The 23,160-nt window shown below is 36.5% G+C and overlaps 1 protein-coding gene across 1 annotated transcript; it reads left to right on the top strand.

The window, feature by feature from the left end:
- Positions 1 to 630: 630 nt before the first annotated feature.
- On the top strand, positions 631 to 22,097 carry march9 (membrane-associated ring finger (C3HC4) 9). The gene is made up of 4 exons (XM_042492501.1): positions 631 to 998; positions 11,815 to 11,970; positions 17,373 to 17,565; positions 21,602 to 22,097. Exons 1-4 carry the CDS (start codon positions 663 to 665, stop codon positions 21,931 to 21,933), a joined length of 1,017 nt encoding a protein of 338 aa, XP_042348435.1. The 5' UTR covers positions 631 to 662; the 3' UTR covers positions 21,934 to 22,097.
- Positions 22,098 to 23,160: the final 1,063 nt, after the last annotated feature.

Raw genomic sequence — 23,160 nt, 5'->3', positions numbered from 1 at the left:
CTGAAGGGGACAATAAAAAAAAAACATCCAAAAAAAAATCCAAATCCAACTTCGATTTCATTTGATTTTTGGATTATGATTCTTGACAAGAGTCCCAGATGTGACTGTGTGGATGGCAGGTCGTTGCATTTTACCTCCCATCTTCTGTTTCCTGGCTCTGTGTTGCTCGCTCTTCCACTCGTCCACTCTCTCGCGGTCTTCTGCTTTGGGTAGCAAAAACATGTAGGCTATTTTTTGCTGCAAGCCCCAGTGCATGTGGAGAAAAAAATGGACCGTGGAAATCCAAAAAAAACCTGTGCAAGCTGTAGTGTTTTTCTGGGGTGCGGTGGACGATGCATCTATAGACAGCAGAGTTGTTTGAGTAATGAATATTGAAAGAGTGTGTCGGCCAGCTGAAAGGGAAAATCTTTCATCCGCATTGGCTTAGACACACATGCCATCAGTGGGGCGAGAGCCTTTATTTCTCTGGAATTAACCAGCTGGTTGTATTAATGAAAGACTACAATAAAAATGAACATATCCGGAGTGTGATAATAATAATAATAATAATAATAATAATAATAATAATAATAATAATAATAATAATAATAATAACAATAATAATAAAACAGGGGGAGGAAACACGTTTATTTCAGTCTGGCGGATTCTTTATGTAGCCAAACATGTTCAAGTATCGGATCCGCATGTTTTTTAATGAACTGAAAGTCCTGGTGTTTATGCGATCCGATTCGAGACAGTCCGGCTCAGACACAGAGAGACGGTCCACCACCACCATGCGAGGTCTGGGGATGGGCGGCTGCGGTTGGCCGCCTTTCGTCGACTGCCATTCCCGGGATGACGAGGAGGAGTACTACGGCAGCGACCCGCGGCCCCGGAGCCTGGCGTTTGAGGACAAGGAGCCCAAGCTGCAAGTGGGCCTGGACGCCGTGTCTCTGGCCAGCACCGCCAGCAGCCTGCGGACCCCCCAGTGCCGGATCTGTTTCCAGGGCCCCGAGCAGGTAGACATGCAGCAGCAGCAGGCTTCCTAATGCTCGTGTCCTGTTGGTGGATCAGTTCTTTAAATGTGCTTTTGTGCAGCCATTTCACCATGCATGCATGCATTTTTTTTGGGAAGTTGGCTTTTTTTTTATAATCTGCCATTTTGATTTTTTTTTTTCAAGCAAATCACAAAAGGTCTCTGATTCAGTGGAGCTACTACAACCATCCTGTCCTACATCTCTCTCTCTATCTCCTCCTCCTCTCTCACTCCCACCCACCTTCCCCTCAAATACCTCCTCTGAAAAAAACAACAATCCAGGATCAAGCCAGCATTGTAATCATGTCAAATTAGCCAAACCAGTCCTATTTGAATAACCCCAAATCACAGATGTACCTCATAGGGCTTTAACCCTGCAAAACCTGAGCAAATTGGAAAGGAAAGGCAGCTTTATGTGTATAGCACATTTCCTACAACAGGACATTTCAAAGTGCTATACAGAGCAATAAAACCTAAAGGATACAGCTTTACAATAAGAGGAGGTAAGAAATTTAATGTTAAATTAATCACTAAATTATTTACTTTTTTAAATAAAAAAACATTAAAATATCAAAACTGCAGACAAGAGGTGCAAAGTAAGAAATATTGTTCAAACTAATTTAAAATCATTAAGTCTGCAGTCATTACCGGGTGTAATAGGCAGTGTAAAAATGGTTTGATTTCTTACAACAAAAAAAACACAGGGAGAAGGCATCGAGCACCTTGACAAGACAAGGCCCAAAAATTAGTTAAAAAAAACCCCAAAAAACAGCGTTCCTGGGGATCCTTAAAAAGTCTTAAAAGGCATTGAATCCATCAATCAAAAAGTAAGGCATTAATTGGCATTTAAATGTCTTAAATCAATCTGTCATATGTCCTAAAAATCCTTAGACATTAGCGATGGGATTTTTCTTAAAAACAATTGTGACATTGCTTTGCAAGGACTCAAAATAATAGGTAACTTTAAAAAAATAACAATAATTACCCAAACGCTTCTCGCAGTAACATCATCAAAGAGTCATTTTTTATGTTACAGTAAATATTTAATAGAATAAAATAGAATTCCCCCTATCCTTAAATAATTGACACATTGCTTAGTTTATTTTTCCTTCAATATTGGCTTATGTAAAATTTGTCTTAAATTTCATTCCAAGTGGTATTAAAAAGTCTATAAAAGTCTTAAAATCCCATTTGCCTTTAGCTGCAGGAACCCTGAAAAACAAACATGAAAATGACCTAAAAAGTACTGAAAGAAAGTATTTGTTTTATATGTTTTTTTTCTACAGCACAATTTTAAATATAGAATAATTATAAATGTAGTTTTCTGGACTCACATTTTTGGATAATTTTCCAATAATCTCCTCTTTTTAAAACTATTTTTAAGGTAATTTTCTCCCTGTCTGTTTTCGCCCTGTTGGTCATTACCTTTTTTCCCATGTTTTCAAAATAAATCAATTTGCTCGTGTTTCAAAGGGTCAGATAGCTTGTGAAAGGCATCTAAACACAGCACAAGAAAACCGATATCGATCCAGGTTTCAAGGGGTTACATCTGCACGCACAGACACGCTCTGCCTCCAAACACCTCAATTCACAGACAAATGTTGTCCTTTTTCCCCCGATGACGGCTCGGTGATGTGGTTATCTAAATAACACTGTTTTCATAGCTTAAGCTAATCGGTGGTGGAGAGAGGCAGCAGTTCCCACACATCTGAAATCCGGCCAGCATAGCAACAAAGAAAGTTAGCCAATTAGGTCTGCAGGATGACAAATAGAGTGAGAGGGACTGAATATGCATGAGTCACAATCATTTTGTAAATGTAAATTAACTGCCCCCCCCCCGTCCGCGTGTGTCACAGAACAGGATGATCAGCTATTGATCCTGTGACGAACACTTGTTCCTGGCCAGACAATGGTGTTGACTGTGACGATAAATGACAAGTTAAATGAGTTTGTCATCCTTTTTAGTTTTCATCGCTTGTATTTCTGTTTTCTCTCTATCTGGTGCTTGTTTTTTTGTTTTTTTTTTCTCCACCCCCCCAAACAAAACAATAAGTAGTGCATCTCTTTGGTCTGTGGCCAAATGTCGATCTCACCAGATGTGCAGAAACCTGTGCCGCCTGGCTCAGCAGGTAGTCCTGAAGCCTGAGATAATTAGAAACACTGTAAATCCTGTAGGAGCACAGATGGATATTACCATTTAGTCACTTCTCTAAGATAGGCGTATAGTGTTACTGCAGCCCATGTGCTAATTTATGACATCTGCCTTAGAGTTTCTATTGTGAGACATAGTAAACCGGCAGGGCAGAAATCGGCTCCGGCTTGTTTTGGATGTGTTGTTTCAGACGGGATCAACCCCAGGTTGCTGTCTTGCCCACTCATGGATCCTCCTTTAATAAAAGGTTGACGTTTGGGGCTTTGGGCTCTCCGGCAAGGTGACTCATCGTGCAACATGGCTCTGAGCTGCCTCTTTTAGCTACAGACAAAGAGCGAGCAAACAAAGCACCGAGGGAAAACCCAGAGACTACACTACTACATCAGCTCTGATATTAGCGCTCACAAAGTGCCTTACACCTCCTGGGGTGCGGGGGGGGGGGGGCGCACGTTTGCCATTTTATTGTTATTTCATTATTCAAGCGGGTCACAACAGGGGCCGGGATCATGTCGCTGTCAGCGGGCCAATTACCTACAGACATAATCACCTTGCTCTGTGGGCTGCACCGAGTATGAATCCTTATTAAGTGTCTGTCAGACGCGTCAGAGTGTGTCGAGGTGCCCCTTTAACGTCCCGCTCAGACGTTTGGTAGAGCACATTTTGAGTCACCATATCTTAATGGAAAATGTGTTGAATTCAACTGAACCTGAGAAAGCTATCTCTACCCTTCGGTTTAGGTTTTTTATGGTAAAAAAAAAAATCCACTAGATGTCGCTGTGTCTTTAATGAGTCAGTTGGCCTCCAGACATGAGGGCTCTGTGTGGTGGGATTTTACTCATTCCACTTGTTATAGATTTAGAGGTCTAACTGAACAGATTTATGTAACTTTATACAAAAAAGTAATCCAATAAGGGTCAAATAATTCTTTAAAAACATGTTCTTCCATACAGTTGATTTGGCCTTTTGTGATAACGGTAGCGAAGCTAAGCTGATGAAATTAAAATTCACTATGTTCTAAGATATGAATGAACTCTTGATCATTCATTGTTATTAAATGATAAATTCAATGTTATTGATTATATTGTATATACCATGAAAAAATTCCATGAGTTTGATTTTTTGATTTTTTTTTAACTGGTTGATTTGGCCTTTTATGGTAAAAGTAATTATGCTAAGATGATTGATTGATGTCTTTATTTCAAACATATAAAATATAACAAAAACAGCAGTTAACAACATATCAACAACAAAAGAGAGAGGGAAAAATACATTTGCATCACTGTGCAAAAGAGAGTAGGAAGAAGTGTAAACTCATTTAATTTTACCCCTTCATTACATAATTAAATTGTTAAAAAAAAATCCCCTATGGCAATGCAAGGCTTGTTATATACAGTATGTACCAACATACACACACACACACACACACACTTATATACAAAATAATATTGAATTATTACCAAATTTTCTACCAGCTTCTAATTTATATATATATCTACATCATGACATAAACAATAATGAATATTCACCGTTTATATCAGAATTCATGACTCTGATATGATTTTATTAATTGAAAAAAGATGAATATTCACTGCTGTTCATACCATATCTTTAATATTATTCCTTTATAAATTTGATGAAAGAAATTATTTTTCACCATCTCTGAGACATTTTCAAAGTACTGTAATGGTGAATTTGCCTGAAAAAAAATACTAGTACTGTTAATACTACAAATTACATAGTTATAAACTGATATATGTTGGTATATAACATATTACAAGCATTATAACAGTAAATGGTTTGTAATTTGTTTTTTTTTCTCCCTGTTTTGCCATTACCTGAACAACCATCTCAACAGTTTGGTATTTTAAAAAAAATTAGGATCTGTAAAAATAAAATAAAAACGTTTGTTTTTGTTATTATAGCCCCAAGTACATAAAAATGCAAATACTAAGATTTCTCATATTTTTCTTGGTGAGGACTTTAAAGGGGTACAGTCGGGTGGATTCACAGGAGCCGCTGGAGGAGCAACGTGTGTTAGGTTTGCATGGAGATGCATGTTGGAGCGATGAGAGGAGGTGGAGGAGGAGGAGGTGGAGGAGGAGGTGGTGATCACCACTGCCTGCCCTTTTCACTTGCAGTGCCCAACAGCGTGTTTCCACAGTGACACACAGTCTGCAGCTCAGGGGGGCACTTCCACGCTGATTTTTTTTTTTTTTTTGGTCTAAAGGTTACAGCTGAGGAGGAAGACCATTTTCTTAGTCATAGAAGTGACACACCAAATTAACACCTTCATGCTCTGTGAGGTGGCCTCGAGGGCCGAACCCACGTCAGATCGTCAGAGCAGGGGGAGTGTGTGTGTGTTTGTGTGTGTTTGCGGCCTTTGTGTTTGTTATTCAAAGGATGAGTGTGTTTTTCTTATTGTCAACAAACCCCATGAGAACAATGAATCGATCCCACCATCACGGATCGTCTGTGCAGCCGGTTACGTCTTATCTCAGAGCCGGGGCCAGTCCTTGTCTGTCGGGGGCCCCATGCAGGGTTTGGTTAACTGTCATGCATTTTTGCCTCAATATTAGTTTAAAGTATCCTCCGTATAATATCCTACAAAAATGTACAAGGAAAAAGGAAATATTCGGGTAAAGCTGTTTTTAGTTACAACCCACCGCGGCTGTCAGGCGCACAACGAAACATTTTAGAATCTGACAACGTGTAAGGTTAGGGTCAGGTTGAGGCACAAAAACGATATTTTGGTTTGAGTTGAATGTCAGTGGACCTTCGTTGTTACGGTTAAAAGAAGCCAATGGTGATATTGTCCGTAGGAAACAGGAAATGAACCACAGCCTTCCGTTAAAGTCTGATGTCTTTTTAACAGATTTATCCACTACGTCCCCTTAACGGCAGCAAGAAGCTTTAACGGCTCTAAAACACATCAGTGAGTCACACTGTTGCACTGTGTTCCTTATTTACCATGAACACACACACTGTAGTTCCTTTTGACTCAGTCACACACACCATCATGACATACACCTTCCTGTTGCCCCAAATACTCACTAGAGCGCCAAATGTGGATTAGTCCGCCGCTGAAAATAGTCCCCAACAAATGCATTGTATCTTCCCATTTGAGTGAAGATTCCTAAAAAACAGACTGGCTTTTTTTAGGAAATTATTCATTTCTTGAAAAAATAAGCTAATGTGTTTGTGATTCTTCAGTAGGAGCCACATTGTTGGTTTTGATGTTTTTGTAGAAAACAAAAACATAGAAAAACCTTCGGCCTTATCCTTTGAAATTGAATGCAAAGTGTAATGTTACTTTACAGCTGACTTCACCGTTTGCTCAAACACAGTCCAACTCCAGTTTTATTTGAGCATCAGTTCATCCCGCCAGTCCAGATGTGACCTTTCATGTCTCGTTCAGTGCTTTGTTTTACTCTGTGCGTTGCCTTCAGGTGCAGAGATTGACTCAAAGTCAAGATCCTGCAAATGAAAAAGAAGCATTACACAGAATATATAGAATATGTGTTTTACTTTGACTTAAGTTAATTGCTGTTGGATTTGATCAGTTTGATTGGATTCAGTTTGGTAATTATTTTATATATTATTACCCCAAGATCTTCATATATAGGGTGGTGTCTGGGGTGTTAATTTTTTTTATTTTTTTTTTTAATTTTCTTGATAATCACCACCCTAACAAATATTTTTCCTGGAGCTTTGAGTAACCGGGTTAAATGCACGTCCCTCCCTTCGCCATAAATAACACAGTTTTTTTGGCCACGATAAAATATTTGATTTTGGAGAATTTAAAAGAACACATGCCTTTAAACCCCACTTGCAGGTTTGATGGTATTTAAACTGAATAATATAATTATAAATAAGTATAAGTAGTGTTTAAAAGTGATCTGATGTACCTCGTCCCCTTTGCACCACCCCCTCCCCTCTCATAAATAACAAACAGTCCCTTAGTATTATTATCTGTGATAAGCATGCAACTCTGACTTTAGTAAATTTGATGTTCTTGCTTTATGGTTTTCTTTGCACTGACCCTGTTTCTGCTGCATGAAGCTCAAAAAACAAGGTTGTTGTTTTGGAGATACAAAGTTTTCACCTAAAAGCAATTACATGTCCACTACATCAAACACATCTTTCACACCTGCAGTTCGGTTTCCCGAAACTAAATGTACATCCTGTGATCTGCAGCAGGACGATCGATATTTGTAGACATCAAACAACGCTCCCTCAGAGTTTGGATCTTGAACCTCACTTTGGGATGGATTCAGGGGACACTTTGAAGAACTGTAAACAACACAAGCTTTTTCATAGAAATTAATTCGTCTTACTTAATAGTGATAATTGGATGCATATGAAGAGAAAATCCCCCGTCTGAAATATGTTTTTTCACGTTTTCTGCTTAGACAGCTTGTGTTCGAGGTGATGATTTAAAATCATAATCACCGCTTCTAAAGGTCTTTGTTTTTATTTCGTTTTAGTTGATCGTGACATTCACATCCTCATACCAGCCTGAAAATGTTTCACACACATACACACACTTTCCAACGACAGCTTGACATTTTAGAAATGTTTGCTTTCATATGATTTTTATTTAGTTTCTCATATACTTCTGACCTTCTCCGTGTTATCTTTATAATGTCAGCAGGCAAGTTATTTTAAAGTTTATGAGTGGCATGTGGCTCATCTGCCAAATCCAATCTTTTATGCGGTGGGACACTCGAAGTCTTTTTATTATAAGTGGGAAGGTCAAACGAGCCAGATGGGGAACCGACAGAGTGCAGACGGACAGAAAAAAAAATATGAAGCATTATTTGTGTCAACGCAGTCCTCTAGTGCATAAAATCTGTGTTGATTAAAACGATAGGCCGGATTTGTTGAAGTGGGGTTGTTCAAGGTACTTATCCATAGACAGTGTGTTACCTACAGCAGATGACAATCAGCAACATAGTAAGAATAATAACTTTATTTATATTGCACTTTTCAAATCACAGTTACAAAGTGCTTTACAGAAAAACAATAACAAAGCTAAAAAGTGTGTACAAGATGTAAAACAAAGTAAAATAGTATGAAAAATAACAATAAATACCATAATAGTTAAGAAAAGGCCAACTCCTGAGGCTGAAAAATGAAGCACCAAGCAGTAGTGAAGTACCAAAACCTGCAGTTTATCTAATGGCCACTTTAGACTAACTCCAAAACAGCTAAACCCCACAGACCTCAGTGTTAAAATGCCCAATGTTACAGCAGAAATAAGCATTTTTACAGCCTGGTACAAAAGAAATAAAAGTTTTATGATCTCTATTATTAATTTCAATATTCAGGACAAATGTACGGGGAGTGAGTTTTTCTATAACTCACCCATTTATTTTGTATTAAGGTTTAAAGCTACACATAATTAAAGGCATGGCTGTTTGAGTGGTTCTCATGTGCTGCTGTTGCGTAAATATAACCGTGTGCAGCGTGATCCCACCATGTGCATTTGTTGACATCACGGTTGCAGCATCCTGGAGCATCAGCAGCAGACGCAGTAGGATATATAGAGCGTCATATGTAGACACAGAAAAGGCAGAGCAGGCGGATCACGGACATGATGGGCGTGACGTTTTGACTGTGTAGCATCTGGTGGATAACTCAAAGAAGAAGAGCAGTTGAAAATGCAAGTTGGTAAAACAACGAGATCCGGGAGGTCCTTACCCTCCGTCAGAGGACGAGATCGGCCACCTATAACAGAGACAGTTAACGATTGTTTTCGCCATATTACGCCATCGTTATTGTTTACAAAGCGCTGCCGACACGCAGGTTTTACGTCACAGTAGAGGCAGATGCCGTTGTGTTAAATGTCACACCTTTCGGTTTTTCACAGATATTTGAACCTTTGAACCCTGAGAAATTTGATCCGATTTCCTTAAAAAAAAATCAGAAAATGGCAATCAGCATCTCAGTAAGAAAATTGCAAGAAATTAGTAGATTAAAAAAATTATTTGTGAAAACACTGGGGTAAAACATGTTACAGTTGTATTCTCATTTATAAGCACCCATATGAGTTGTGCCTTGTTTTTTGTTCTTCTTCTTTTTTTTTTTTTTACTTTTTTGCCTAATTTTCAGGTAATTTTCTTGTACTTTTTGCTATTTTCTTGCTATTTTCTTGGGTCATTTCTTTTTTGTTGCTCATCATCCTTTTCCCCATATTTTTTGAAACAATTTAAGCCAATTTTCTCAGGTTTCAAAGTGTTAAATTTACATTTTAATGCAGACATTTGGTCCATGTTTTATTTAATTTATTTGTTGTTTAATATTTTTTATTGACTTTTAACAGATAACATATACACAACAAAACAAATACCACCACCCCAACACCCTCTTGTGTTTACAGAAAAAGTAATAAAAGCAATTAAACAAATGGACAAAAATTACGCATTACGCCTTATTTAGGACAATTTACAATGACAGTGAAAAAAAAAACTAGTTGTGCTCTTTTTTTTATATTCTTTCAGGCCTGATCATCCCAGTCTGTTATGTCCCTTAAATTATGAAAATAAGTTAAAAAGGGTCTCCATACCTTGTTGAATTTGGACTTATTATACTTTATGTTAACCAACTTTAAGTGAAACATGTTTTCTTTTTTTAGTCTAGTTTACAAACAGTTAATTCCTAAAATCACAGCCCTTTGAGCTGAACACAGCCGAGGTGAACTCTGTCACCTCCCTGACAGTTGATGTTTGATCTCTGAGAGACGTGAGCTCGTTATGAGGTCGCTGAGTTTGTTCGCAGTTGTCGTGAATCGTCGTCAGGCTTCAGCAGCTCGTCTCTCCTTCACCCGTCTGCCCTTGAAGCCCCAACGCTCCCTGCTATTGTTGCACAAACGTTCCTCTCCGCTAACTGGGCCCCGAAATGTGATTTACCAGTGATCCGCAACACTGATGTTGTAAAAGCTTTAAATTGTGACGTATGGGTTTGGAGTTGCAGGACTTTTTTTCTTCTTAAAGTGAAATAAGGACTTTGCTGATGTCAAATTTTAGTCGTCTGACAAAATGGATGTTGACGTTGAGCGGTGATGACAGCCTGAATGTGGTCATCCTTAATGTGGAGAATCTGCCAACAGGCTTCAGGTTTTAGTGTGGAGCTGAAGAGACACTAACCTGTCTCTCAGAGACTGCGGGGAATTATTCAAAGGAGGAGGAAGGTGTAATTTTTTGCTGAGAGGAGAGCAATCTGGCTATTTTGCAGTCTCATATTCTTTATTTTTACTCAGTATTTGTATTTAATGTGAGTGACCCCTTTGTGAGATTTATTACATTAAAAAGAGATCAAAATGCTTTCATCAATAAAATGGTTTTTACGTGCGCCGCCGGTTATTAAAAAGCATTTTTCCATAAGCAGAGGAACCGATATGGCTATTTGGAGAAACACAATACATGTGGATCTTATTAGTGACCGATCTCATCTGTTGGAGAACTGCAGGAAATTTAAACATAACATACAGAGTTAGTCTGTAATGCAGCTTCAGCAGCACACACTTGTTATTGTATAGATGCAGCATGATATTTGTGTCTTTGCAGTTTTAAGATCATTTCCTGCGTTTTCAGTTCACAGGATGCTTTGAACTCTCGAATTTAATCATCCGCTCTGTTACAGTTAACCGAACCGTAACCAAGACCCTTGTAGCTGCATTTATATTTAACACTTTGCAGATAAAACTACCCTCATTTATGTATAAATCAAAAACTTACAATACTGCACTTTAAGCACAGTGTTTGGTAGTTGTATTAGTCTCGGTTGATAAAAAACACGCAGCATTTAAAAAAAAAAAAACTTCTTAGGTGTGTTTTGGTAGCGGATGTTATGAAAAATAAATTAAATATTTAAGTCAGGGCACATCATCTTGTATGATTTAATTATAAATGGTTTCAGTTTCACATTTTGTAAATATATATTTATTCACTTTCTTGCAGAATCAGTTCAGTGTAAAGTTTCAGCCAAAAGCCGGTCAGTTTAGCTCAGCATAAAGACCACAAACACCTAACCTTACTCTGGTCCACAGCTAAAAAATCTGCCTTGTAACTTTATTTAAATAGTCTGATATTGACATCAATCTTCTCATCTAATTCTCTGTCAGAAAACAATGCAGCGTATTTTCCAAAATGTTGAATTATTTCTTTAAAGAACTTGTATCATGTGAATCCTGTTATACTGTTTGAGGAGAGCAGAGTGTTTTTCATGAGTCACTGCGAGGTTTCCAAATGATTCATAATATTAAAAACAAAGAAATGTTTGCTTGTTTTTTGGGGGTCAAACAACCACTGCAGGTTGATCCAAAGTGAAGTGAAAAAAACTTTCAACTTTATTTAATCAGAAAATATCCAACTTTTTTCTCAGAAGTCTGAGTTTTCTCTTAAAAATCTGCGATTTATTAAGTCAGAAATCTTTTTAAAACTTTTTTCTCCCAAATTTGCGACATTAATCTCTTTAAATCTTTTTTTCTCAGAATATTACCCTCTGTTTTTTTATTTTTCTGTTTTTGCCCCTAATATGCAGCCATACTAAATAAACATGATTTCTTTAGTGTAAATTACATCATAAAATGTGTCTGAAATACAATATTTGTTTTGGCTGTGAACTCACCGTGTTGCGTTTCCTGCAGGGTGAGCTGTTGAGCCCCTGCCGCTGCGACGGCTCAGTGCGCTGCACCCACCAGCCCTGCCTCATCCGCTGGATCAGCGAGAGGGGATCCTGGAGCTGCGAGCTCTGCTACTTCAAGTACCAGGTCCTGGCCATCAGCACCAAGAACCCTCTGCAGGTAACGTGAAGCACCAACACGCACGACTACAACCATCCCAGACTCCCCCGCTCCACATGTCAAAGAATCATTGTGCAAGATACTGAACCCCAAACTGTGAGTGTGTTTGAAGGTTTAAAAAACACAGTAGCAGGTAGCACCTCGAAGCTTTGGCTAGTGTATGAGTGTGTGTGTGAATGTGACAAGTGGTGTGAAAAGCGCTCTGAGTGAGGTGCTTTACCAACATAAGTCCATTTACTCTCATCTCTGAGCCACACAAAGAAAAACAGAACAAGACCTCACACTCCCATCCTGGAAGTACATTTACTCAAGAGCTGTACTCAAAAAGCCTGCAGTTTTGAGGTACTTGTACTTTACTGCTTAGTATTTTACTTTTTGTGCCACATTACACTTCTACTCCACTACATTTATTTGATGGCTTTAGTTACAAATTCAGATTTATAACACCAAAGATAAACAAATAAATTATGTATTATTATAGATTAGGATATTACTTAAATGAGGTAATGAAATTTCGCTCCATCATTACAGCTGCAACATTAAAGTGATGAACACATTTATGCATCAGTTATTATAATCCTGTGCTGTAACATAAATTAGTCTTACTTTTGGTCCTTCAAGCTTATGCTAATACTTTTGTGTGCATCGCTTTATGTTGAAATTTACATCGAAGATGTAAACAACTGTATAGAACAACCTGTAAATTTAACCTTAAAACTGCTCTAATTACATTTTTAAACTGTAAAATTTACACTGTCCATTTGGAAAACAGAAATAAAATGTCTGCAGTTCCATCACCATGTGTAAAAACCCTCAAATTAAATTAATAACTGAAAAATACACATTAGAAATTCATAGTCATTTTCTTTAAATTTCAAATAGCTGTTATTGGCAGGTAATATAACTTTTTTTTGTCAGTGTCCTAATATTTATGCCAAAAACATTTTGTTATTCATTTTTTTACTGTGAACGTCAACAGGAAATTTCAGGTTTTTAGGAAAATTCAAATGTAACACTCAGAAAAAAACATTGTAAAATCCCTTTTTAGGCTTAAGGCACAACATATGAATTTGTAAAATGCAATTCACTTTTTTATCTGTAAATTCTACAAAGAAATTGAATTATTTCAACAGATTCTTATTTTAATATTCAGAGTTTTGTTTGGTTCAGTGCGTTACAAAATATTACTGTAAAATTTACAAAGTTTTAATAGTTTTTTTTCTATTTAAAGTTTTATGATTTATGATTTTACAGCACTTTGCTGTTCATTTTACTGACATTTTTTTACAGTGATTTGTGTCTTTCTACTGCAGAGGCAGACTCGTTTTATTAAAAGGAAATATTTCCAGCAGTGAAATACTTCTTCAAATGTTTGTTGTACCCCAAAACTCCCCGTTTTATATGCATCACTCTCAGTGTTGAAACAAAATCTACACCCTTGGTATCACAACTTTCAGGTAACTTCAAAAAAGATTTGAGTACTCTGATTTCTGCTAAAAAGCTGCAAAAGCAGTGAAGTTGTCGAGATGAATCTCGAGATTTAATTCACAAACAAGCCGAGCCACAACATGTTTCAGCTCAGTTTGGTGTGAAAAAGTCTCCTCGGTAATATCTCTATGAAACATGTTTTTTTGGATTCAGGTTATTAGATAAACATCACGTAAACATGATGGAGATAGTGTGTGAATACGTAAACATCCTCTCAGGTAAACACAAACGCCGTCACGCTCTGCGAGGCGTAATTGTTTTAGATTCTCTCTCAGGCGGGCAGATCTTTATCGTAGCTGCTGCTGACTGAGACGTTTCATAATAACGAATGCAACATACAAACTGCGTCGGACTCTTTGCTAGAACAAATCTCGCCGTGGTGTGAGGACTGTTTGCCATATTGTGCTGACACATTTTCCCTCTGCGTCAGCGTCCTTCTGCGCTCCTCTGCAGACACAGCCAGCCCGACATGTATACTGTATGTGTGTTACATTTGTTAATGCCTTTATTCATCACTGACTCATACGTGGTGATTTCTCTGTCGTGGAAAGAAACTGTACGTTTACTCAGCTGTGCTCAAGTGCAATTTGAAGTTTTTGTACTTCATATTACTTTATTATAACACGAAATCTTTACAGAGATTGCAGGTGGCTTATAATAACGGCATGAGAATATTACTCCAGAGACCGAGGTGTGGTAGTGCCAGCGACATGTCTGTGGCTGCAGGAGTTAATACCCTCCGAGCTGTTTTTTCGTCCATTTTTTCCAGTGTTGTGCATGTGTCCCTGCTTTGGTCCTCAGATGAAAAGTCAGTTTTTCCATAAAAAATAGTTCCTCTACAATGTCAAACCACTGTCCTGGACTTGGAGGGTCATGTTTCAGCTCCTTGTGATGGCCTTTTTAGATGCCAGTATGAGGATTTTAAACAGGTAGAGATCCTTTTTATGAATGATGTCCTCAGATATCAATCCCAGATACATAATCCGAGGGTCCTTTGGTATCTTGTAGCCTAAAAAAATCAAAAATCAAAATAACGCCATCCTAAAATGTTTGTAATTTTCTACATGACCAAAATATATGAGACTGATTGACATTTGTTTGCCCACAGCGACTCCAGCAGCTCTGTTGCTTTCCTAATTGTTTGTATTTGATAAATGGTGTGATAAAAAAATCAAATTATATTTTTCCAACCAGATTCCCTCCATCTTTTAGAGCGAGTGGAGGTTTTTTTTTTAATTTGATTTATTGTATGTGATGTTTTGTCTTTTAATTTTTAATTTTTTTATTTTAAGGATGCTGAGTCTGGAATAAAGGATTGATTGATTGATTGATTGATATAGACACATTTCAGACAGAAATATTGTGAATATTGTCCACTACATTTGTTTAGAAGCCGAAATTGTTTTACAGATTAAGATTTTACATTTGAGAAACACTATATTTTTTATTTAAATACAGTTAACTCTTAAATGCCTCACAAAAAAGATTTTTTTTTCTTTTTTTAATTTTTAAAAAATTTTTTTTTTCTTTTTTTAATTTTTTTTTTCATTTCCTTAGGGCAATAATAACACACACACACACACACGTATGTAATTCTAAACCTAAACTTATTAGAAAATAAAATAAAAACACCCCATAACTTGTTATCATTATTACAAAATTTCAAATCATGTACTGTTATATTTCTTGTAACATGTTAACAGATATTAATTTGTTACTACATTGTTAGTAGTTTCACCAGTACTAGTGTTATTTTCACATATTTATTCTAGATATTTACTATTAAAGTACTTTGAAAACATCTCAGAAATGATGAAATAATCATACTAATATAATTTTATATTATAATATAATTTTTTTTTCTCCAAATATATCATGGATTAATATTAATTATGTGGTATTAACAACATTGAATGTTCATCCTTTTTTTTTTGTTTAATCAGAGTTGTAAATTTATTACATCACTTCCTTTACCGCAAAAGGTCAGTTTAACTGTTTGGTAAAACAAACAAAAATTATACTTAAGAAATTATTTCACCATATGTATTTTGGATACAATTTAAAGTATCATTTGACAACAATGAATGATCAGCGGTTCGTTTATATCTTATCAAATAGTCAGTTTTAATTTCATTACCGCAGCTTTACTACCTTTACCATAAAAGGACAAATGAACCTTTGGATAAAGCTGTGTTCAAAAAATCATTTTACTTTTTTGATTTTTTGAGCGATATCTAATGGATTTTTTCAGCTGAGTTTTTTATTAGGATACAGTGATTTAAAATGTGCTCTACCAAACAGATAAGCAGGACATTAAAGGGTTTTATTGTGGATTCAACACGTTGTTGTTTTCGTTGTTGTTGTTTGTTTTCAACTAATTGAAAAAAAAAAACAAGTAATTTATTTGACTCTTAAAAAGATAAATGTATCCACATATTTGTGAGTAGGAGGAAAATAAAAATCCAAATGCTGATCTTTAGTAAATTCATTGTCACAATACCTAACCAGCGAGCTACCAGCTGGGCCGCACAGTAAATACCTCCCACCAACGTGAGTCAGATATCACACCTCTATTACCGTGTGTTACCATCACACGAAAGAGAGGTCGAAATAATCAGCTAAAAGTGCCGGTGCTGTTAGCTGAGAGACGATAAACATTTCAAATTATTAACCAACTACTGATACTGCTTTATATACAGTCAGGTAACTGTATATATCACGTAGCTCCACCTTTTCATTCTTAAAAGTTCATTTTCACAAATATGATTTGCAGTGGTGGAGTGAAACTAAGTACATTTACTCAACTAGCCTACTGTGCTTAAGTATGAATTTGAGGTACTTGTACTTTACCTGAGTATTTTCTCTTCATGTCACTCCATTTCAGACGGAAATATTTTACTTTTTAATTTACTACATTCATCTAAATGCTTTAGTTACTTTATAGAGCAAGATTTTTTAAATAAAAAACATAAAAATAGTTAATAAAATATGATATAAATTTTTATATAAATTAAGTTACAAGTATAGCTGCAACAAATTAGTTGATTAATCAACCAGTCGGTTATCATTATTTGCCAATTATATTAATAAACTAAAAGTCTTTTTAATTCATTTATTTTTAAATAATTTTGAATTTCTGGGATGTTTTTTTTACCTTTTTTTTAAAGAATAATTTGGGATTTTCTTGGGGTGTAATAAAAACATTTCAGTTTGTTTTTAAGTAATTTGATAATAATTATAATGATAACAAGTTATGGGGTGTTTTTATTTTATTTTCTAATAAGTTTAAGTTTAGAATTTTTTTCATCTTTAATGTTTATTTTTCCTTTTACAATTTTGATTTTGTTTTTTCTCATTTATTTGTTTGTTTTTGTTTCAATTTTTCTTCTTTTTCTTTTAATACTTTAAGGACCTTTCCTTAATATACTTACTTTTATTTTAGTAAAATGTTCAGTGCAGGACCTTTAACTTGTAACAGAGTATTTTTACAGTGTGGTATTATTACTTTTACTTCAGTAAAAAGATCTAAATACTTCTTCCACCACCAGTGATTTGGTGATTTAAAATCACTGTACGTGTGAATAGACTGTATACCTTTATACTGTACAGACTTCTGCTCTATTTGTATGTATATATAGTGAAATGATAGTTTTACAACTATGAACTGTTATATGATAATAAATAATAATAATTGTACCTTTTAATAGGCGTAACTTCTCATATATTTTGAGTACTGACAGCTTTATACTTTGTTAAACTGGTAAAAATGATTCGTTAGATTCATAGCTGAGTTTGTGAGACGAGAGCAGTTTAAAAATTGTTCATCAAAGACAAAAATGAACCTTGAATTTTTGAATTCAGTAATCTGAGTACGTCCTCCAGTGCTGATTTTAGATGTTTTTCTCCTCTTTCAGTGGCAGGCCATCTCCCTGACGGTGATCGAGAAGGTGCAGATAGCCGCCATTATTCTGGGTTCCCTTTTCCTCATCGCCAGCATCTCCTGGCTCATCTGGTCCTCCCTCAGCCCCTCGGCCAAGTGGCAGCGTCAGGACCTGCTCTTCCAAATCTGCTACGGCATGTACGGCTTCATGGATATCGTCTGCATAGGTAAAGGACAAAGTGGACACCAAAATGTGCAAAAATAAAAACACACGTCAGCGTTATAAAGAGCTGTAGCTGCAGGGTCAGTCAGACGGGAGTTTGTTTACGTTCTAGATTTTGTATGTTTATATTAAACTCTCACGTGTAATGAACCTTTTTGAATTTAAACATATGGACAACATGTAGACCCTTTTTCATATACATTTTTTCATTTTCCTATGAATGAGTCCACATCTCTATTCTGGCAGCTCAAAAAGGCAACAAATAACAACTTTGACTTGTCATACTTACATCATATCTAGAAGTTTTTATTTTTTAGACCCTGAAATTGTGTGTAATATCAGTCAAATACTGTATTTGTAGCAGGAAGTATGGAAATTTCCATATGAGCATACTTTCGAGGACTCTCTGAGGCCCCAAAACCACCCATTTTGCTTTTTTCTTCCATTTTCAACATTCAGAAATGAAAAAAAGACATCAGCTTATGCCTTTCCATCATTTTGATCCAAGCGTGTAGGTTTTGTTTCAACTTTGGGGAGCGCACATATGAAATGGGGGATTTGAGGTCCTCCACCAGAAAACCTTGAGCAGCAAACACGTAATTTCCTGCATTTTGGGAAATGTTTATGTACCGATTTGTGCCTCTTAGGGGTGTAAATCACTATTTTTATCCTGATATTATACCGATTCTTTGGACAACGATAAAATAACTGCCGATATCACAAAGTCTGCCACGATCCAATCCGATTCAGGGGCCTGCGATCGATATGAGTCGATTTCATATGATCATTTAACAGAGTCGGTTACAGAAGATGCTGCTGCTCTTTTGTTTTTGCTTCTGGCCATAAAAGATAAAAAAGAACACATAAATAATGTAAATAATTATAACCGATTAAATGCAGTAAAGTTTACTTTAAATTGACTCCACTGACACACGTTTGTCAGCATTTAGGCCTTTCTGCCAGAAAGACAGAACCGCACGATTTTTCAGCCTAACATTTTCGAAGTTAGCGTAGTGAGATGTGCACAGACGGGCACGCAGTTTGTCCGGAGCATTTTATCTCGTAACGGCATTGTTTATATATGACGTGCTTTGTCTGTTGTCCAAAATATTTCCACACTGCTGATTTATTTCCGAGTAAATAGCGTTATCCTCGTCGTCTTTTTCCTGGCTGTTTGCTGTCATCTGCCTGGTGCTGTTTGACACTGACACAATTTTTTTATAAAAAAGGTGTACCTTAAAGATAATCATCGAATCAATCCAGATCTATGGATAGTTACACCCTTACTGCCTTTTTGGCATCAATTAAAGTTGGAAAAATCTCAGTGTTTATCAAAAAAAGTACACCTGTACTTTCACCCCTTTTAAGAGAGTTACAACAGCTTTTTTAGGGGGCGAACATGAAAAGATTCCCTGTGCATTTCTCAAAATTCAGCCAAAAATATTTACAGAACTCATTTTCCTTCTCAAAAATAAAAAGTGATATTTGAACAAAACCTAAACTGTAAACGGAAACCTCTATCTGATCCGACACAGAGTGACCCAGCAGCAGTTATGGATGAATAATATAAGAACATCACATGAAAAGATGGGCGTAGTAGAGGGTTTATGTTACAGAGCACGGAGGGAAGCATTATGCAACAAAGGAGCTCTGCAGCAACACAAAAATATATTAATAATCATAGGTTGCATTATGCAAGGACAAACTAAAAAACATGTATTCAGTTCACATTCTGTTGGTTGTTAAGGTCGCACAAAATTACACAGAAACAAAACTAAATAAGCAGATGGTGTAAAGGTAGGCGATGACAAATACGCTGAAAAAAAACAACAACAAAAAAAAAACAGCTAATTTTGATGATGTCGCAGAGAACAAGAGATTCTGTTTTTCGAGGAGCAACCTGGTTGACTGTTCTCGTGTAACTGTGAGTTGCCCGTGTAAGACAACACTGAGAACAGATGGCATCAGATATCTGCACTGTGATTATTGCCAACTGTCTATTCTCATCCACGGGCGCGATGGAAACTTTCCTACCTATGATGCTGATTCTTGCTCATGCTTTGAATTTTGCGTTTTTTACTAGAACATGTTGACATGCTTTCATGGCCAAAAAACACTTTGTTTTGCTCATAAAGTCTGTTTTGAGACACGTGTATTCAGCCACACTCCAAAAAAACTGCTCCGACTGGTCAGCGTCTCCAAATCTTCTGCATCTCGACTTCTCTGCTGTGCGGAGCTCGGGAGCCACTGACCGAAAAAAATATAAATCAAGGCCACGTTTAACTAAACTGAGCGCCTGAGATGCTCTTTCGCGGCCTCATGCCCTCGTTTTGGTTGAGTCATGTGTTACAGATATAATTCTTTCATCGTTTTGGTTAATTTGTGGCCACGAAATAATCAAATCATTAAATTCGGAGGCACTTGTGTTATGTTGATAGCCAGAGACTCTTTGATTGAGTATGACTTTATAGCTTGGGGATGAATTTTGTAAAAGATTATTATTGTTGGTAAAAAGCGATGATCAAGGATATCGAGAGCTTCTGGGCTGAATCATCGGTAATATGCTCAGCAGATGCTATCGTCTTTAACTGCGGTGAACTAGAGAACCCCGATATCGTCCCCAAAATCTGTTAGAATTTCAGCACATCCAGTTCCCTTGTCTACACGTGAAATGTTTTTTGGGACGTGTTTTTCCGTTTGAAGCCTCAAATAAGGTCTGAACACAAGCTTAAGAGACGTTTTGTTCTACAATATAAAACACGTCAGTAAAAAACTCACGAACTTTAAAGCTACGATGTGTTTTATTTACGCAATAACTGCATAACTGCAGTTTATAACTCCAAATCAATGCTGAACAAATGAGACGCACCTCTTTTTCATTCATTTCAGCACTTTTTGTATTTGATATTAACAGTTTTAGAAACAATGCTGCATCTTGTCAGTAGCTCCAATGTCTCATGACCAAGAGACTCCAAACCAATGCCGAACTGTTTAACTATGCTGGACAACTTTTTGTTTATTTCAATGCTTTTTGCGTTTTATATTCCTATTTTTAGGTTTTTTTTGATAGCTCCTCTGAAGAAACTGAATACTTATACTACACTGAACAAAACAGACACACCTCTGTGTCATTGATTTCAATGCTTTTTGTATTTTATACTAATATTTTTAGTAGCTGCCGTGTTATGTGAACAAGTGACTCCAAACCAATGCAGAATTGTTTAATTATTTTGGACAAATGAGACAAACCTCTGTATCATTTGTCTTAGTGCTTTAGTGATTTTTTTTAAGGTGGATCTTTTTAAGGTGGCTAAAAAGTAACAACACAAGACACATTTATGAACGTGGCGTGGAGTTTTTCTACCCGCACGCTCTTGTAAAGAAATATTGTGATTGAGTCAGACCAGTTTAAAGCCTTTAAAGAGTTTTTTGCTCACCGTGAAACTTTGGCCACGTTTATTATGATTATAAAGCATTGTAACGTTATATATAAACCTTTATTGAATCAGGTAGGTCCCACTGAGATCCATATCTCATTTTCAGGGGAGACCTGAGTACACAATAAAAAACATAAAACAAACAATTAACTGTTGAACTGTTTTACTACTTGGCTCTTTACTATAATAAAACAATAATAATAACTTTATTCGTGTAGTACCTTTAAAAACAATAGTTTACAAAGTACTTTGACAAAGTAAAGGCAGGAACTCAGCGAATAATAACATAAACACAACAAACAGAAACGTCTAAAACAGTCAAACTAAGAGGCAAACGAAATGTGCATACTAAAGGTCAACAAGATTAAAGCAAAAAAAAAAAAAGGAATAAAAGTGATAAAACAGACATCGAACAGTAATTAAAGTACTGAATCAATCAATTTTAGAAAGACAATAAAAATAATATAAAAGTAGTATAAGAAGACTTCTTGATGTTTAGTTTCTGTTCATAATTTGGTTGTTTGTTTACATATAACGACAGTAAAGTCTGATTGTATAACAGTTCCCCTTTAAACATGATGTTTATTCTTCTTTTCTGCGCAGGCCTCATCATCCACGAGGGATCGTCCGTGTATCGAATCTTCAAACGATGGCAGGCCGTCAATCAGCAGTGGAAAGTACTGAACTATGAGAAATCAAAGGACTTGGGCGACCCGCTGAGCTCCAGCAGCAAGACGGGGGCCCGCGGCTCTCGCGGTAACCCTCACGGTCTGGCCAGCAGCAGCGGGGGGCGACAGAGCAGGAGGTTAAGAACTATTCTGAACCACCACTGTGGATACACCATCTTGCACATCCTGAGCCAACTGCGGCCCAACGACCCGCGGATCGGCGCCGCCGCCAACCGGGAGGTGGTGATGAGGGTCACCACCGTATGAGTGACGGCACGGACCTCGTCTTTGTGTCCGGATGTAAATGAGAGGACAAACTCACGGACCTTAAACAGACTCCGAGTGACGCCACATTAACAGACGCTTGAGGATTTCTCCTCTTGTTTCGTAAAGCCAGATGCTCCTTTTCAATAATTAAAGACCTGATGAGAATAAGGATGCATTCAAAGACATAAGGAGGAAAAAAAAGTGTAAACAGGCTTTATAACCTAATCCAAGATGACGAGACATTTTTTCAGTTCAATATCAGGATACACAGAGACATTTTTCTTTGATTTGATCCTCTCGGTTTGATTTGTATCTCTTTCTTTTTCGGTTTGTTTTTTACTCACTTTGATTTTGTACGGATGTATGATTTTAGAGGAAATCATGTAACTCCATACATGCCAAGCATTTCCAGACAACTTATGTATAATGAAATTTCTACAAGATAAACCGATGCTGGTAAATAGACCGAAAACTGAAACAAACAAACCAACATGAGGGGAGAAACACAGAGGTGAACAATAAGTCATACAAGTTAAAAAAAAAAGCTAAAAAAAAGACAAAAAAATCATTTTAAAAAAAAGAAATCAGTAAGATTTCAGTGACACTTAACCTTTCTGCAATAAAGATACGTATGTACATTTCACAGGGAATTTTGCATGGGTATATAATTTTATTCTTCATCACATAACATAAGCACATGACAAATTTGCTCTATTTCGAATGGTGCTTGCCAAAATAAAACACTTTAGAAACATCTGATTTCATTGCACCAACTTTTTGTCGACATGACAAATGGCAGTGTGTTACAGCTATTTCAGCTAAAATACAGGTTGTTGCTGCTGTGTGCTGATTCAGATTTGATAATAAGTAAACTATTGGATTAAAAATGGGGATCAGATGATCTCTTACTACTCAGTCTCACTCGGTCTCTTCTTTACTCCGTCTGTAGCCGATGGACCGGTCTGATGTGATTTCTTGTGTAAATGTAAAGTGGAAATTGTGGTTTTGGGGGAGTACAGTGGAACTTTTTTTTAATTCAATATTTTTTTTTTTCATTTAATAACTTGTTTAAAGTGACTAAATGTTTTTTTTTTAAATTTTTTTTTTAATATTTTTTAAATAACCTCCCCCTTTTTGAAAACTCAGCTTTAGCTCAATTTCTAATTTCATGCAATTTGCTGGTTATTTATTTGCCAAGTTGGTCATTGCCTTATTTTCCTCATGTTT

The sequence above is a fragment of the Plectropomus leopardus genome, chromosome 8 (genome assembly GCF_008729295.1).
Source record: "Plectropomus leopardus isolate mb chromosome 8, YSFRI_Pleo_2.0, whole genome shotgun sequence".
NCBI lineage: Eukaryota > Metazoa > Chordata > Actinopteri > Perciformes > Serranidae > Plectropomus > Plectropomus leopardus.
The sequence above is the reverse complement of the archived record's forward strand: the minus strand, read 5'-3'. Positions and strand labels throughout refer to the sequence as shown.